Below are 18,601 nucleotides of genomic sequence, written 5' to 3'. Positions count from 1 at the left end.
TTAAAAGGATTCATAATGCACAGGGCATCCCCTGGCAGCACAGCAGGACCAATGGGCACACCTGAGTATACTTTTTCTAAATTCAGATTTCCAAGCCCACTCCTAGAGATGCGAATTCAGAACATCTGGCTAAGGTAACATCTGTATTGAAATGCTTTCCGGGAGATAACAGGTAACCAGCTGGCTAGCCACTGCTTATTTGAAGTGCTCTGAGAAGCCCTTCAGTGAAAGAAACAGGTGGACTTGTTTTAATGTTTTATCATAGGAACTTTCTGAAGGAACTCACAGATAGAATGTGGTTTGAGTAATGCTACCCCAAATAAGGAGAACTCCCACGATGACTCTGTTGTATCTAGTCCCAACCACAACCTAACCCATGCCCCTGTTTCTGGAAATACATTTTCAAACTATGTATCACAGTCCAATCATAGATCTCAATCATGATTTTAAAAGAATAAGATTGAGACTAGGACAGAAAGCAACAGAGTGCAGTGCAAACAGAAGAGTTGGTGTGTCGACACCCGATCACAATGGAAAATGTTTTGTATACTCCAAATTCCTGTCTTGAATGCCCTGTCCTTGAGAAAGCCTAAGAGCATCTTTGCTATCAGCAAGACTGGTCTCATTCACAGGCTGGTAGTTCCCTGGGCCAGCACAGGGGAAAAGGACTCAACAAATGCTACTACTTAATTATTCTGTACCCTACGATGTGAACTAGCTTTGACATGGGAAACAATAATCACAGCAACATGAGAAAGAATCCTAAAACCTTAGCCCAAGGAACAAAACAAAATTAAGTTACTTACAAATAACTTAGAAAACCTATAATATCCACAGAGTCCTATTCCCTAAGCACCTCCACCAGTTGAGCTGTTATTACCCAGAGATTATAGAAACCCTAATATTTCCAGGTATCAAACTCCAGTTCAGAAGCTGGGATTGCAGCTCAGTGGTAGAGCGCTTACCAAGCATGTGTGAGGCACTGGGTTCGATCCTCAGCACCACATAAAAATAAAATTACTGTGTCCATCTACAACTAAAAAAAAAATATTTCAAGTATAAAAAATAGAAACAGAACTCTCACAGGGGCAAATGGGAGCCCAAAATGTTTTAATCTCTGAGACAATGGTGGTAATGAGCACTTTCTGTGGCCTGACTAGTGGTGAGTCAAGAAGGGGCTTTTTGTGAGGAGGAGGAAGCAGTTTGAGCAGGGACTTTTGTACAAAGGGCAATGGTATCTCAGGAGAAAAAGAAGTGGGGAACAGCCAAAGGAGACACAATCAGGTCCAGTGGCGGCCTAAGTCCTCTCTCCTCATTTACCCTAAAATGCCACTCAGAAAGAGAGTTGGAATAAGAGGACCCTGGGTCCAGGGAAGAGATGGCTGCTCTCTTTAGGTGGAAGTGAGTTCCAAGGCTACAGGGCAGCAGTGAGCATACACGGGGGTGAGTAGGCACAGGAAGGGTAGGCTGAAGCCTGGATATCTATGCTCTCTGCCAGGAGACAATAGAGACAGCATTCAGAACACAGGCAGGTTCAAGGACAACCCCAGGGCCAGACTCCATTAGCTTTACTGCCTCTAGTGTGCTTTTTTCATCAAAAAGGAAACTTTAGGCCAGTAGAAAAGGGACCAAATGGAAATGGGGAGACAAGTTCTCTATGAGTCAGGTGAGCCTCAATGTCTACTCTCACCAATCCTAAAGGCCCTGTCTATAGAGTGGTCAGAGGAATGGGTTGGCCCAGCAACTCCCCAGCCTTGCAGAAACTCTGCTGGAACCACCCAGCTCCACTTACCCTAGTGGGCACTTACTCTAGGCTTGCAGGAGATGCCTTAATTTAAACGCCAGCGACAGAGACAGCAGAGCAGGTGGCAAGCTAGCACCTGGGGGGAATGCCCAGCATCCCTAGGTTCCCAGAAACCTATAGAGCCCTGGGTCACCTGGCCCCTTCTGGTGGTGGTAGAGAGCTAACGGTAGTATCACAGACTCTTCATATTCCACAGATTTCAGAATTAAAAAGAACATAGCTGTGCTGAATGGTTCCGAACACTGTGGGAAGCAAATTACCTCTAACAAACTCAGTCACACATTCTAATTTTTACAGCAATTCATAGGCTCCAGGTTATGATCTTGTCTAGATGTCAGCAAATTACAGCCCAAGGACCAAATGTGAGTCCCTCCCACCTGTTTTTATAAATAAAGCTTTACTGAAACATAGCCATGCCCATTTATACTATGGCTTGTGGTCACTTTCAATTGACAAGAGTAGAATTGCTTACTTATGATGAGACCATGTGGCCTGCAGAAGTGGTCCATTATAAGAAGTCCTGGTGCTAGATCTAATCTGTCCCTGATCTGGCTCAAATGAAAAACTCGGGCCTGGATGGGTTAAGGATGTGAGTAGTAACAGGGCCAAGACTTAAACCCAAACCCCAGGAACTTTTCCCAGTGTTGTTTAGCACTAGCTGGACCTGAACAAGTGGGGGATGTAGCCCAGTAGTAGAGCACTTGCCTAGTATGCGTGGAGCCCTGGGTTCAACTCCCAGTACCAGGGGTGGGGTGGCTTGGATTTGAATGAATCCAGTGAATGAAATCCAATTTTATGGCATAAAATTGAATGAATCCAATTTTATGGCAGTTCCTTTGTTTTATTTCGGGAACACAAATACTCTATGAAATACTAAAGATAGCCTTTTCTATACAAAAACTATTTTTATCAGGTTTAATAACCATTAAATGAGCCTAATTTTGTGGGGCTATTCTTTGGTAAATGCATTTCAAGGTAGCTAAACCTGTGTAGACAAAAAGGCCTCCTACCCCTAGCCTAAGAAAGTAACATTTCATACAGCTGGAGAGAGTCAGTTTTATAAGCCCCTAGGGCGGGATACATGATGCAAATTCAGCTAGAAGTTAACTTCCTGGTGAACAGCCCTTTGTTCGGGTCTTCATTCTCACCAAATACACACATGCCCATGGGCCTGCCCAATAGCACTATAGCAGGGGACCAGCGTAGGCATTACTGAATTACCTCCAAAGGAATTGCAAAAAAAAAAAAAAAAAAAATGAACCTCTTCTCTTTCCCCAAAGTAGCTCAGACCCAGGGGACAGAATCTGTGCACAGGTTGCCTCAGGTTCTATGGATATCAAAATGTTTCTGGGCTAGCCACAAAAGATAAAGAAAACAGTTTTTTTTTCCAAGGTATTGCAGCCTCCAATCAGAAGAGGCAGCCAGCACAGACAAACCTCTCACATCATTTCAATTCAAATTCCCACTAAGAAATAGGTTGGGTACAATCCTCTCCTCTACCAGAAGGTGGCGACCTGGCTTGGCAGCCTCACCTTCCAGGGTGACCCAGAGCTATGCCTCTATGACCAAGCCTGGTGGGAACCAGTACTCCAACCCTGTCAATCATTTCCCTGCCACTGGGCTCTAGCAAGAACTGGACATTTGTTAGGGCAATAATTCTACATTCATTACTCCTTTTCAAACTTTACATCTCCATCCATCAATGATGTGGGAAAATATATACATTTTCTTAAAGTTATTCCCTTTCCTACTCCTCTGTTGTTAGAACTGTACTGGACCACTGAAAGTTAGTAAGAGCGCTCAAAAACACCAAGAGCTTTGAGAAGTTAAACCTATTTGGAAAAAATGTGTGGCTCAGTAACTGGGCACAGTGGCGCACAGCGTAATCCTGCAAATTGGGAGGCCAAGTCAGGAGGATCACAAGTTTCAGGCCAGCAGCAGCAGCTTAGTAAGGCTCTAAGCAATTTAGTGAGACATTATCTCAAAATTAAAAAGGGTCGAGGATATAAAATTAAAAAGGGTATGTTAGTGATAACACTCCCCTGGATTCAATCCCCAGTACTAAAGGGCGGGGGGACTGTATGGACCAGGATCTGTACTCTGCAAACCTAACAGTTAAGAGCCTGGGCTCAGAAGTAACATAGTGAAGCTCAAATCCCACCCACCTCACTTACTTGTAGGGTATTAGCTAGGTTGCTTACACTGTTTCAGTGCTGTGAGTTTCATCATCTACAACTCTAGTTAGTTACAATAATTCAAATACAGTGGTACAGTGGTTATCACAGTGCCTGGCTTTGTGTTCCTTGAATCTCCTTCCCCAGGCCACTCCATCACCAACACCCCAATCCAACATGCATTTTCTATGATGCACCAATGTGCTACCCCCAGCACTGCCAGACAGACACTTAACAGCTGGGTACCCTCATACCTGAAGGGCTTGCTGTCAGGGTCAGTGTCCTTAAATCCCATCTCCTCAAGCTTACAGCGCCGGTACAACTCATAATGGCGGGTGTGTGTCTGTTCTCTCAAGTCTTCCATGTTCACGCGAATCAGCATCTCCCGCAGCTTCACAAAATCACAATGGTTTTCATTCTCAACTGCAAATGATGGGGAAAAGTAGGACAAAGGGCTATTAGCAACATCACAGAAAATCTTAGATGCTTCCAAGATGTTGCTACCATCACTCTGAACTCTCTGAAATCTCAAAACCAACTAAAGGTGTTTTACAGCCATCAGAAAGGATTTCAGATAGCACTGAACATAACACTAATGGTGGTAAGGCTAACTGCCGGGTGCCTATTCTGTGCAAAAACTCAGAGAGGAGCTTTACAGATTTTGACTTTATCCTTCACAATCATTCGACCAGTAAACTTTGTGATTTCTGCTTTGCAGATAAAGAAGCCTGGCTTTGATAAGCAAGCTGACCTCCCAAAAAGAGGTAGCAGAGTCTAGACTCAAACACCATATCATCTGGTCCAAAGCCAGGCCTGTTTCTATCATTCCATGCCATCAGGAACTGTACCAGGCAGTTTTTAAATATCATCATTATTCCCAATTACCAAATATTTATTGAAATAACACTTAATTGGAAGACAACTTTCCCAGAGATGACTGAGCAAGTCATCCTCTTGTTTGCATGAAATTGTTTTTTTTTGCACTTTCTGATACTTTGCTGATGCAACTGGTTCAGGCTCCTGGGGAAATTTTTATTTTCTAGGAATTTATGCTGAATTTCCTACACAACCAGTGAAAGCTAGTAAGAGGAGTCACCTCATTGGCACTAGGGCTTGGCAGCTGCTTTTCTCTACTGTCTGTCTACCTGCATGGGTCTTTCTCACCTTGGATAACAGCCAAGAGTGACACCACACCACTTACTCCCACCTGCCCCTGTTTTACACTTCCCAACACAGGGAGGGAAGAATTGTGGTCATTCACCCCAGGCACTGACTTTAGAGTCCCCTTCCCGTGATGGACATACCCTGTACCACGCCCCAGGGGTACTGCCTAGCCTTTGCCATCTTGTTGCCAATCTTCACTTCTTCGGTGCTGCCAACCACTGCGAATGGGAGGTGGACCTGCCAAGCAACAGAAGAGGAGTGTGGTTATCTTCCACAGCTCCAACAGAGTCTGTTTCTCCACCCACCTCTGCAAGCTCCTCCTTCTGCAGAATCTCTATTTCATGGCAAGACACAAGGTGGGCCAGGAGAACTCATAGAAGATTCTCTAGCTCATGTATCCTACACCCTACAGCCAAATACTTGTTAGGAGCTAGATTGCAGGGAAAACTGCAGAAGCAGTAGCAACTATACAGTAAGCTCTAGATTTGCCCCATCCAACACAGCCGTCACTCACGACCTGTGACCACAGAGCAGGTGAAGTATAGTTTGTGGAACCCAAAACCTCACTTTTTAATTTTATTTGCTTTTAATTAATATACATGTAAATTCCAAATGAAAGCAGTATAGAATGTTTTCCTGTTCAACATAACTTTGCTGTTTGTAAGGACAGCATTTTACGACGCTTCAAAAAAAAAAAAAAAAAAGACCAGTTTTGGCAAGGTAAGTACAAATTTAAAGGGAAAGGGCTTTTTGCTTGTTTGTTCATTTGTCTGGGAGCGGGGATTGATACTTATTTCACATAGAAAAACTTTAAAGTATGTTAGGAATAATCTAAGCATGTGAATCTGCTTTTTTAACTATAAATTTTCTTTCTTTTTTTTTTTTTAACACTAGTTATTGAACCCAGAAGTGCTTTATCTCCGAGCTACATCCTAGTACTTTTTATTTTTTTTATTTTGAGACAGGGTCTCACTAAGTTGCCCCAGGCTAGCATTGAACATGTGATCCTCCTGCCTCAGCCTCCTGAATTGCTTGGATTACAAGCATGTACCACCAGGCCCATCTTAACTATAAATTTAAAGAATTATAAATACAGATTAAGCATTGTTAATAAAAATTGGAAATACAAATTGAGATGTACTAACATTATAAAACTTCAAAGACTTGCTATTAAAGGATCGTGTTAATAACTTTTTAATTCATTACATAAAGAAACAATAATATTCTGGATATACTGGATTAGGATTAAGTAAATTCTTAAAATTAATTTCATGCTTCATTTTTTAATGTAACTACTAGAAAAATTTAAATTACTTGTGTAGCTCACATTGTATTTCTACTAAACAGAACTATTTAGATAGCTGATCACTGCACAAATTTCAAGTCAGAAATACTCGTTAGCCCGAAATACTGAATCAAGCCTTCCACTCAGATTTATCTCAAGCATAGGTGGTGTCCAAGACAACCGACTCTTTTCTAATGGTTTATTTGGTAGTTATGGCTACACTCTGGGGGTAGAGAGAAAACTAATTCTGTTTTTCTATTAGCATACAAGAATAAAGAGATTTGATAGAGTTGCTCTGAGAATTACAACCCAATGTCCTTCTCCTACAAATCCACTGAGAAGGAGAATGTTTTCAAGTCAAATCCTTTTCCACGGAGAGCTTGGCAGAATCCTCACCTCAAGTTTCTCAAGTGGGACTTTGTGGAAGATGCAAGATTATTTAAATTTCCTAGTTAATCTCACCACTCTGAAGGGAGGAAGGAAAGTACATTTTCCTTCTCAAACTCAAAGTCTGAAACTGAACCATGGTCCCTGAAGCTGAGGAACTCAAAGGCCTTTCCACCTAACATTCTGGTCCAATGACCAAGGAATATTTCCATTCAATGCATCAAAAGCAACCACCAGGGGAATCTGTGTTACTCAGCTACATACACATCATATGGAATCATATCTGAAAGAACTGTTTGCATGAAAAGCCTAAAAGAAAAATTTTTGATAAACAGCAAGATTAGTTTGCAATGTCAAAGATCTTCAGTCTTACTAATTAGACAAAGAGAGAAAGAGAGTAAAAGTTTGTGGATATTTTCTTTCTAGGAAGTTCAATGCAAACTTAATTTTATAACCATGAAACATTATTTAAAAGGATTGAGGTGGGGGGATGGAGAGGTGGCTCAGTATTAAGAGTACTTGTCTAACTTCTCAGAAAAAGATATACAATTGATCAACAAATGTATGAAAAAAATGTTCAACATCTCTAGCAATTAGAGAAATGCAAATCAAAACTACTCTAAAGTTTCATCCCACTCCAGTCAAAATGGCAGATATCAAGAATACAAGTAATAATAAGTGTTGGCAAGGATGTGGGGGAAAAGGCACACACATATATTGCTGGTGGGACTGCAAATTGGTGCAACCAATCTGGAAAGCAGTATGGAGATTCCTTAGAAAACTTGGAATGGAATCACTATTTGACCCCGCTATCCTACTCCTTGGTCTATACTCAAAGGACTTAAAAACAGCATACTAAAATGATGCAGCCACATCAATGTTTACAGTATAATTCACAATAGCTAAACTGTGAAACCAACCTAGATGCCCTTCAAAAGATGAATGGATAAACAAAATGCGATATGTCGCACGCACACACACGCACGCACGCGCGCGCACACACACACACACACACAATGGAATATTACTCAGCATTAAAAGAGAATAAAATTATGTCGTTTGCAGGTAAATGGATGGAGTTGGAGAATATCATGCTAAGCGAAGTAAGCCAATCCCCCAAACCAAAGGCCAAATGTTTTCTCTGATAAGTGAATGCTGATCCATAATGGGAAGAGGGGCATGGGATGAATGGGCATAGGGGACAGAGGGGAGGGGAGGGGGCACAGGGGGTAGGAAAGATAGAGGAATGAGACGAACTTCATTACTTTAAGTGTATGTATGATTGCACTAATGGTGTGATCTACTTCATCTACAACCACAGAAATGAAAATTGTGCTCCATTTGTGTACAGTGAATCGAAGTGCATTCTGCTGTCATGTATAACTGATTAGAGCAAATTAAAAAAAAAGGCTTGGTGGCATGAATGAGAACCTGGGTTCAATTACCATTAAGGCTTTAAAAAAAATGATGGAGAGGGATATAAAGTAGATGATTTCATTCATGCTTACTGAACCCTACACAAAGATCCCATATTGCAGTTCTATAGAAGAATGCACACATGGCATCTCCGCCTGAGCTGAGATTTGTCTTGGAAATCATTAACCATTAGAGTAGGAAGGAAATCTGAGATCACCCTGTTTAACTCTCCCACTTGATAGGTGGGGAAACTAAGGCCCAGGCTGGTTAAAAGACTTGCAGTGGCAGATCTGGACTCCAAATGGAGTCTCAGGTCCCCAATGCAGGTTTAGCCATTCTGCAATGCTGCTACTAAGAAAATCTTCCAGGAGAGTCGTTTGTACCCATTTTATTTGAGGTCTTACACTCATCGTTGCATTAATCTCTGCCACCGTTTCTTCATCTGTAGGGAACTGGTATATCTGGACGCCATTGCTGACTAGTTCACTCATGATCTTACTTTTAAATTTGTGCAATTCATTCTTGGCAATCGTGTCTGCTTTTGCAATTATTGGAATAATGTTCACCTGTAAAACAAACATGTCCATTTTTACACAACTTCAACATAAGAGAAATAGACATGGGTGTAAAACATAGTAAATAAATAAATATTGTAAAACCTCACTGTAAAAAAACATATATGACACTGAAAATTGGACTATTTACCTAGATGCAAAATTAAGAAGACCTGGGATAATCTTTTAGTTCCATCTCAGAACACTTAGACTTCCTTCCATCCTACACAGAAAATCATACTTGTAATTTCCTCTCCTGTGCTACCTCATCCTTTTTTTTTTTTTTTTTTTTTAACAGAGGGAGAGGAAATGTTATTACTCCATGACAAACAGTAGTAACAAAGGAGCTATTCTTTGAATAACCAACCACTCCTTCTGGACCCCTCCCACTTTCTTTAGGTGCTTGACTTCTGCATGCTCTGACAGTGTGATCACAAAGTTTTTGTTAGAGCAGCAGAATGTCAGTCCCATGCAGGCTAAAATCCTTTCTTTGTTCTGATACTTTGAAAATTGCTAGGAGAGGGGAACCTAAGTATTAAAGCAAAAATATTTTTACTTACTTTAAAATTTTTCAAACTCACACTAGCTAATTCTTTTGAAAATCAGCTTCTATCAAATTTCTCCTTCATGCCAGAAGTAGACCCAGTGCCAAAAACATGGCTCAATTTCTGAGTCTCCTCAGTTATGAATAACAGGGGAGAACTTGGAGTTTGACATTAATGGCAGACAGCCCAGAATGAGGGCCAAGGACACCCTAGAGTATAAGCTTTAAACCCAAGGTGGGCCATTTTTTTCCTACCATCCCCCAGCCCTGTCCACAGGACACATTTTTTAAATCCACATTTTGAGATTAACTTTCTTCTTCCTATCTGGAGATTTCAATAAGATGCTACTGACATCTGATATTTAGAGCTCTGCTCTTCACCCAGCCCAAGAACACTGAACAAGAGGTTTTGGGTCACATCTGCACTTTTGCTTCTCCTTTTATCTCCCACAGGCCAAATCAAAAGACGTGCTGGTAGAAAGTCCTTTTCTTCAACCTATTCTACAACACACTCCTAAGTCCCTAGCACTTGGGATTCCTCCAAGCGAAGTATAGACTGGAAATCATCACTGATGGCAGGGGATGTGTCTGGATCACAACCAGGGAACCAAAACCTTTCCTCCTGTGTTCACTGGCTATCTTGCATCCACACTTAGTACTCAATTAATACCAAACTGGACAAGATGACAGAGGTTCGTGTTTCCTTGACCAAACTGATCAAGTAGATAGAGACACCAAGCAATTTAGTTTTAAAATCTCTTTTCTCTCATTGGCAGGAGTTTGAGAATCTTTTCTGAAATGATCATGTTTTCTTAATTCTTCCCTTCACCTGTATAAACAAAACGTGGATAATATCATTTTCAGATGCTACACAGCTCTCCAACTCTATAACAATTCAATCCTTGAAAGTTTAACTTGCACTGAGATTGAGGTGTTTGGTTGCCTTGTGCTGGATGAGCTTGTTTTGTGTGCCACGCCCCCTTTTCATATGAAAATCACCTCTGCTAAACACAATTTCATTTTGTGGGCTATTAACCTGGCTTGGTCTACATGCATGGCCCTCAGGTAAGAGGCCACCTCACTCTGCTTCCTTCGGACTGTGGAGAGTCGGGGCTCCTGATGATGGGGGACCTGCCTCACTTTCAAAGATCTGACAGCAGAGAGAGCAGCCCGGCCTGTGCAGAGTCCCATCTGGGTAACGGCACAGCTCCCAGGCACTCAGCTCAAGTGCAGCACACCCAATGGGCTGAAGAAGGATTTCTATTTATTCTCCCAAAAGTGCTCTCACTGCAGTAATCCCTTCAGGCCATTGGAATATTTTTCTGTAAAACACTGTGTCTGTGTGTGCTGGAAACCCAAGGAGCCTGGCTCGGCTTTAGCCTCTCCAGCCAAGCCCTTTGTGGGCTGTTCCAGAAGAAGCCTTGGGGACAGGCTGATCTCTAGTTTGGCCTCTAACTATTTTATCCCCCTAGAGAATAAGCATCTTTTAAAGAGTGTTGTTTGGACCAAAAAAAAAAAAAAAAAATCACACCAATCAAGCCCTCTAAGGTCCTTATCACCTGATAAGAATTTCCATCTGAGGGCTGGGGTGGTGGCTCAGTGGTAAAGCGCTTGCCTAGCATATGTGAGGCACTGGGTTTGGTTCTCAGCACCACATATAAATACATAAAATAAAGGTCCACTGACAACTAAAAAATATTAAAAAAAAAAAAAAAGAATTTCCATCAAATGCAAGGAAGTATTTTTCTAGGAGAAAATACCATGACTTAGATTTACGGTTGTTCTGGTTGCCATTTGCTTTGTCTTTGTTTCAAAATGTGTTCTCTTCTATATATTTCAAAACAGAAAATCAAATTAATTGTAAAGCAGGCCACCAAATTTTATCAAATTTAACAGTCACCTCCTTTGAGTGCTCTGAAAAAGAGGATACAAAGGCATCAAGCTCAGGGGACAAGCTGAATGGAGACTCCACTTCTCCTGAACACCCGTGTTCAAAAATCTAAAAAGCCAGGCTGGCCTCAATTAGGCAAAAAGTTGACATTTATTTCATTTTAAACTTTGAATTAAAGTTTTTAAAAAATCATTCAACCTTAAAGAAATGGCCATTTTAGAAGTTAATTTAACCTTTAAAAATCTTTTAAAAAGAGATTTAGAGAAAGGTTTTAAAGAAAATAAATGAATCTTGAATTTATACTTCAATCTCCTACTTAAGAACTAAATGTATTTTCTAACAAGCTACGTTTTGTTGTTGTTGTTGTTGTTTTGTGGGCTATTCACCTGGAGATTAAACCCAGGGCTTCGTGCATGTGAGGTATGCACTCTACCAATGAGCTCTATCCCTAACCCACAAGCCACGTTTTGTGAGATTTGTTTTGTTTTGGCCTAACATCCAGAAGAGGATTTTAAGCATTTCTTACACTGCCAAATCCTGTGGTTCTGTAATCCAGAAAACAAAACAAAACAAAAAAACAAATTATAATGAAAGCAGAGAATAAATTGAGGCCTTAGAATAAAGGTATTCTAAAAGGAGAATTGATATAATCAGAGTGACAGACAGTACCTTACTGTCCAGCTTCTTCATGGTGACCAGGTCCAGAGACTTCAGTGAATGTCCCGTGGGGGCGATAAAATAGAGGCAGGCGTGAATCCTCGTGTCGTGGTAGTTGAAGAGAGAACGTTTAATCTTCAGTTCCTCTTGCAAGTAGGCCTCAAATTGGGCGTCGATGTATTCCACTATTGGCTTATAGCTACAAAACAGAATATTTTGAAAATACTTTTAAACCAGCATGTTTCCAGTCTCAAACCTCTTTCACAGAAACATCATCAGTGGCTTTCTCCTAAACGCTGGAGCCCAAGTTCCTTGCCTTGGTATCCAAGGTCTTCTGTCACCTGGCCCCTGAAGAACTCTCCAGGATCATCCATCTCTCCCACTCCCTCCCTGGCAATACACAGCGATGACCTGTAGTGGCCCTTGTACAGAACATCTTCATTTGCCTCTGGCCCTCTGTCATGCTGGCCCCTGTAGCTCTAACAGTCTTCTTTATAATATTCTCTGGGCTAACACTCATTCTTTAAAACAGAGACTATACATACATGGAACATGCTACCTGCTCCCCGCCCTTTGCCCCCGCAGGTGTGGAAGATATTAATAAGAGGTTTTAGCATTCTTTCCTGCTGGGCCAAAACTAGCCTTGAAATCTATCTTAATAAAGTGTTTCTGAAAGACTTTAACAAGTGATTGGCCCTGGTGCACAAAATGAAACTGGTTTATGACTTTGGAATATGGCATCACCACCCATGGGGGCCTTTCCTCCAGCCATTCCTCCAGAGACAAGGTGAGGTACCTGTCTGTGCTCCCTTAAACCCTATATACACTCCCCAACTCCATCTATAAATTGAAGAGCTTATATTACCAAGATCTTCAAGATTCTAACTCAAAAATTTCATGATTTATTGGTAAACTTTGTAACTCTCTCTTCTCTTCACCAAAACATAGTTCAACTCTGTTTTGGATAATTGTGTATGACTCTATTAACTGACCATAAACACACTGTTGAAAGCATTTTGGGTCTACATCATCAATAAATCCCATCTTCTCCAGGGAGTAAGTCTTATGTTAGGTCACCGTGGGAAACCCATGAACTCTTTCAGTCTCCAAAGGGGAGCAGCTCAAAAGTTCATTTTAGCAGCAGAGACAGATCTATTAGGAAGACAAAGGGTTAATCCACCCCAAACTTAGTGCCTTTCTGGGGAATGATTTAAATTGTAAGAAAAAATAAAACCTTTCAACACACAGATCCCAGATCCATAAATTAAACTGAAACCTTGAATAGGCACTACAAATATTTCATAATAAACATGACAGCAGACATTCTAAAGGAAAAAAACAAAATCCCCTGAGGTAAATAATAATGCATTTATGATCAAAACTAAAAGCAGTCAATAAATACCTTGTGGTGGTATTTTTCTTTGGTGATTTTATCATAATATACTGGTTCAATTTAAGCACTTAGAGTCTTTAGATATTTTTTTTTTTTTAAAAAGGTAAAATATGTAACTGTAACTTAAAAGCCCTGAGTCATAAAAAGTGAAATTCTAATAGAAAGAAGTGAGTAATTAGATTATTCTCTATTTTTCAATTTTAAAATGCAGGCTCGTACTACATAGCAATAATCATAATTATTATTATGGGATAGTTATATAGGATGGTGGCTAGAAAGATGGATTCAAGTCAGACTGCCTAAGCCCAAAATCTGTCTTCATAGTCCCTAGCTGTGTGGCCATTAGCAGGCCACTAAACCTCCCCTTGCCTCACTCTCCTCAGAGATAAATCAGGGACAAAACAGTACCTTTACCAGAGAGCTATTCTGAAAAATAAATGAGCTAATATAAAGGACCAGCACATAAAAGTACAATAAATTAAAATGTCCTGAATTAAAACAAAAACCCAAACCAGGAAATTTGTACCCACCCAGTTCCCTGGTGACTGTTCTGCTACTGAGCTCATACCTCTGGGGAAGTGGACCAGGCCATTCAAAGGCGGTCCACCCATGTCTGCAGGCTGGTGCTTTCCTTTCCTGACACTGGAGCAGTGTTTAGAGATAGATGAGGGTTCTCCCTAGCACCCTCTTAGCCCAAAGGGAGGAAAAAAAGGCTCACCACATTTATTCTTCTTGCCTCCCTAGTTTCTGAATTTAAACTGTCCTTGTCTCCTCTCAATACTAGTCTAAGTGCATTTCCGCTTTCTTACTTCTGGTTTTGATTTTGATCCTCAAAAGACCCTGGAAGGCATAATAACACTGAATTTGTTTTATTTTTGTCTTTTTTTTTTTTTTGCGGAGGGGGTGCTTAAAAAAAAACAGTCCCCTTTATTTGGTGTATCTTTGTTTATTGTTATAAAATGATTTTATCTTCCTCAGTGAAGGATGCTTTCTGAGCTGGATTCAAGACATCTTTTGATCTCTCACATCTTAGGTTTCCTTTGCCTGCCCCCATTAACCACTCCTGCTAGTCTTTCAATCTCCCTCCCTCCACTCTCTGTGATCTTCCTGAAAAATCATGCTTTTTCCTGTGTCTCACTTTGCATTTATCTAATGACAAGTCACAAATGTCTACCTCAGTGAGCTTCAGACCACTTACCCAATTGTTTATCAGATACTTCCAACAGCTCTTCAAACCAAACTGTTCAATCCTGCACCCCCAACCCTCAAGGTGGTGAATGACAAGAGCATCCACACCACTGTACCATCAGAGACCTGGGATTCAACCTGGAGACCTCTCTTATCTCACGTGCCCAGTCAAGCATGAAATCCCTTCTGTTTTACCTTCTGTATCATAAACAAATAACCACTATTTACCAAAACCACTATTCCCTACGTCAACTATTTAATTATGTTTACAAAAGTTTCCTCTTGACAAGAAATAAGCCTGCCAAGTGATTTGTACTCCTTGTCATAATCCAAATTTTCTGCCCCCTCCTTCAACCACTTCCTTTCTTTTTTCTATCTGCATTCATGGTCAGAAAGACCAAGAAGCTTAATCCCAGCTGGCCTTTTGCTATCTTCCATTCACACAGAAAGGACACCTACTTATATTCTGTGTGGCCAATTCAAACTTCTTGATTCTAACCATACCCAGCTGAGGAGATGGAGGAGATCAAATCAAACTAGTGTGCATTTTTACAAATCCCCTTTTACAACATGAGTGTAGTCCTTGTAACCCACTACTCATTTTCTTCATATGCTTCCAGACATTAAGGGGGAAAAAAAGCAATAAAATCACAAAGGGTGACCCTAAAAGTAATGGAAGAAGTTATTTAATATACTTTTCTATCCATCCAACCTACCCACTGATCATTTTAACACAATGGCAAACTTACCAAGTTTCTCTCTTATCTTGCTGTTAGCCCAAAACAACTTTTCTTACCCCTACACTACCTCTACCAGAAAACATTAAAAACTTAGAATTTAACAGCTAAACAGCCCATATCACTTCTATTTTATAATTCTAATAAACATCTGGTGAACGTGAGGGTTCTCTCTCAATGGGTTTTGGTTATTCAGGCTTTTCAGGACTATTATCACAATTTGTGATACCCTATGGAAAGCCACCTCCCATCTCTCAAATGTGGGACAAACTAACTATTCTATTTCCAGTTGGACAGCAAAATATAGTTTCCTTTCGTCTCCAGACCCCTTCCTTTTTCACCGAAGAATACAGACAGTCAAAGCAAGGAAACCCTTAAACAACAAGGAGTTAAACATAACAGGAAACCTTACCAGATCTCTCTTCCTGCCTCCTTCTAGCTAGCCTGGTCAAAGGAGATAATGATGCAGGAATGCTACATGTCCCAAGCCTATGTAAACAAACTGGGACATTCTTAAAGTCTTGCATCTATGGCAAAAAAAAAAGCTTGCCTAGTCCCCGAAGTAGGTAAAAATAATCATGGGTTACAGAAGGCACACATCCTTTGCCATGTGGTTACATACAGATGCAAAAATGCATATTCTACTTCCAATTTTTTGATGAAAGCAGAGCTTGTCCGAATAACTATTTTTAAACAAGTGATTTGGGTTTACAGTCAACAGTGTCAACAATGCCTTCTGAGGCACAAGGGAATGGGGAATTTCAAATGCCATTCAAAGAAGTTATGCAACAGCTGTCAAGAAATTTCAGAGGGAAAAAAAATATTTGGTATCTAGGTTAGGTTAATATCACACTTCCTCTCTTCTAAATCTCCTTGGTAACTATTATTTGACCCAAATGAGTCAGATCAGTTCTTAAAGAGGACTCCAGCTGCAAATATGAGGCTCCACGTTGCACTAACTTCAACTATTTGCTGTTCAGGACTGGTGAGTGATAACCACCAGCCAGAGGGGAGGTCCCCATTCGGGGGAGGCACTGAGGCAATGACTCTTAAGCTGAAAAAGCACATGGAATCTTGGTAGCAAGATGCTAGGTGGAGGAAGATTCTTACTCAAGTGGGAATCCTGAAAAAGTCCAATATAAAAGCATGATGTTCCCTAATCCCAGGGAGAATCTGTCCAGCCTGAGAGCTTAGGAACAGGCCTGGCTCTGGTGTGCTCTGTGACCATACAATGACCAGAAGCCCCAGGCACTCTCCCCAGCTCCCACAAAGCACTGTGTTCGTGTTCTCTCCCTCCCTCCCTCTCTCTCTCTCTCTCTCTCTCTCTCTCTCTCTCCCCCTCCCTCCCTCCCTCCCTCCCTCTTCCTTGATGCCAGGGTTTTCTCTTCATTTATTTCACTTGGCATTAAAACCAGCCTTTAGGCAGGAACCTCTTCTTCATGACTTGGCATTGAGGTCTCAAGTGAGGAGCAACTACTCAGCTGCAGAGTCAGAGCTTAGCTGTCCCTGCCCCAACACAATGTACAGACAGTCCATTCTGACCAGATGCAAAATAAAATCTTCCTATCTAACAATAGACACAGGACAAGGTCTATTGAAGAGCATTTCAAGTGCTCTATAGATAAAGAGCTCGGTGCTCCAAGAATGAATTAAATGTTTCTCTCTGATTATTGAGATGCTCTGCTCATACTTAAATCAGGAATTGTTGAAATATATCTAAACAATACACATTTTTACATAAAAATAATTCAAGTTCCTCTTTACAAAACACATGTATATTGTGTTTTGAGGAAACACAATTTTGAGGAAAAGTTAAAAAGACGAAAACTCTGATATTAATGAAGCCTTAAACAAATATACAACTTATTTCTACACACTGGTGTCTTTAAGGGGTAAGACATTCTCATAATGTCACTGCCCAAAAATGTCTCTGGAAGTCTCATTCTAGAAATATCTTTGGGCCGGATAGTTTCTTAAACCTCTTTTGAGAATGAATTTACATTTTCAAACAGTCAAGCTATCTGAAGTTGAGACTAAAGAACAGGACTGGTGTTGGGAAGGACAGTGAGCTAGATCTTGGAAGTAGAATTAACATGGGGGTTGTGTATTGGGAGGTTAAGAATTAACAGCTTCCCTTAAGCAAGCGCAAACAGCAGCTCACAGTGAAAATCCAAACTTATGTCCTTGTAAATGGGCTATATGTATTTTATAAAATAAAAACTCACTATATATTATTTTCTAATTATATCTTCAAGCTTATGTGAAGAACCATACCAGTTTTAATGACTGATACACAAGGCTTGACTGGCAGCTAGGAGCCTCAATCTATACACAAACTACTGAACCAAAATGCTTTAAAAATAATTTTCTTTCTTTCTTTCTTTCTTATTTATTTTTTAAAAAATATCTCTAGTTGTAGATGGACACAATACCTTTATTTTATTTATTTATATGTGGTGCTGAGGATCAAACCCAATGACTCACACATGCTAGGCAAGCACTCTACAACTGAGCTACAGCTTCAGCCCCTAAAATATTTTTATTTCTTAACCAGGCATAATAGCATATGCTTATAATCTCAGAGACTTGGGAGGATGAGGCAGAAGGTTCACAAGTTCAAAGTTAGCCTTAGCAACTTAGCATGGCCCTAAGAAACTTAGGGAGACCCTGTTCCCGAGTAAAAAAGGGTTGGGGATGTGATTCAGTGATTAAGTGCCCCTGGGTTTAATCCCTGGTACCAAAAATAAAAAGTATGTATGTGTTAAATATATATTTAATTTCTTAAGTAAGTTCAACAAGTGTTTTTTCCATAGATGCACAGAATTCTGTAGCATCAATTACTCAATTATCTCTGCTTAGGAGGGGAAATTTTATTCAATTGACTTGAATCCTCATTAGTCTTCACCAAAACCCCAACTGCTCTTCAGACTCCATTTGGCAATTCTGACTGCAAAGTTCTGCCTAACAGAGCGGCTTCCCTCTCCAGAAGAGCCTCAAGCCATACCACTACCATCAACATTAAGATCCTATTACCAATCAGAAATTCACTAATACATTTCAACAGATCATGCATAAAAGTGCTTTCTTCACTATGGAGTTTTAGGAGTAATATCACTTTTAGGGGTAATATCACAAAAGCCATCAAAGTACAGGATTATAACCTTAATATAACAATATTCCTCATCAAGGCCTAACCTTTCACAATGTCCTTCCTCAGGCCTCCACGTGAGAAGAGGACTGTATGAAGTGTCAGAGTGGCAAACACCTAGGGTAATCCCTCAAAGTTAGATACATTCCTAAGGTCCATGGCTTGTCACCAGTCAAAAACCCAACCACGATACAGTCTCCTAAATCCTGGGCTGTGGTTTCTTATGCAAAATCACAATGACTCTCAGTTTTCATCCAAA

The 18,601-nt window shown here is 40.5% G+C and overlaps 1 protein-coding gene across 3 annotated transcripts in view; it reads right to left on the bottom strand.

The window, feature by feature from the left end:
• Positions 1-18,601, bottom strand: part of Septin11 (septin 11) — a 95,515-nt gene that overhangs the window by 18,575 nt on the left and 58,339 nt on the right. For all 3 annotated transcript variants that reach the window (XM_071614352.1, XM_071614353.1, XM_027939791.3), the window contains exons 4-7: positions 11,889-12,075; positions 8,635-8,796; positions 5,283-5,379; positions 4,233-4,401 (exon numbers count right to left, since the gene is read on the bottom strand). In XM_071614352.1, coding sequence (XP_071470453.1) covers positions 4,233-4,401; positions 5,283-5,379; positions 8,635-8,796; positions 11,889-12,075 — 615 coding nt within the window. The remainder of the gene's footprint in view (positions 1-4,232; positions 4,402-5,282; positions 5,380-8,634; positions 8,797-11,888; positions 12,076-18,601) is intronic.

Source organism: Marmota flaviventris, chromosome 7, assembly GCF_047511675.1.
Source record: "Marmota flaviventris isolate mMarFla1 chromosome 7, mMarFla1.hap1, whole genome shotgun sequence".
NCBI classification, from domain to species: Eukaryota; Metazoa; Chordata; class Mammalia; order Rodentia; family Sciuridae; genus Marmota; species Marmota flaviventris.
The sequence above is the reverse complement of the archived record's forward strand: the minus strand, read 5'-3'. Positions and strand labels throughout refer to the sequence as shown.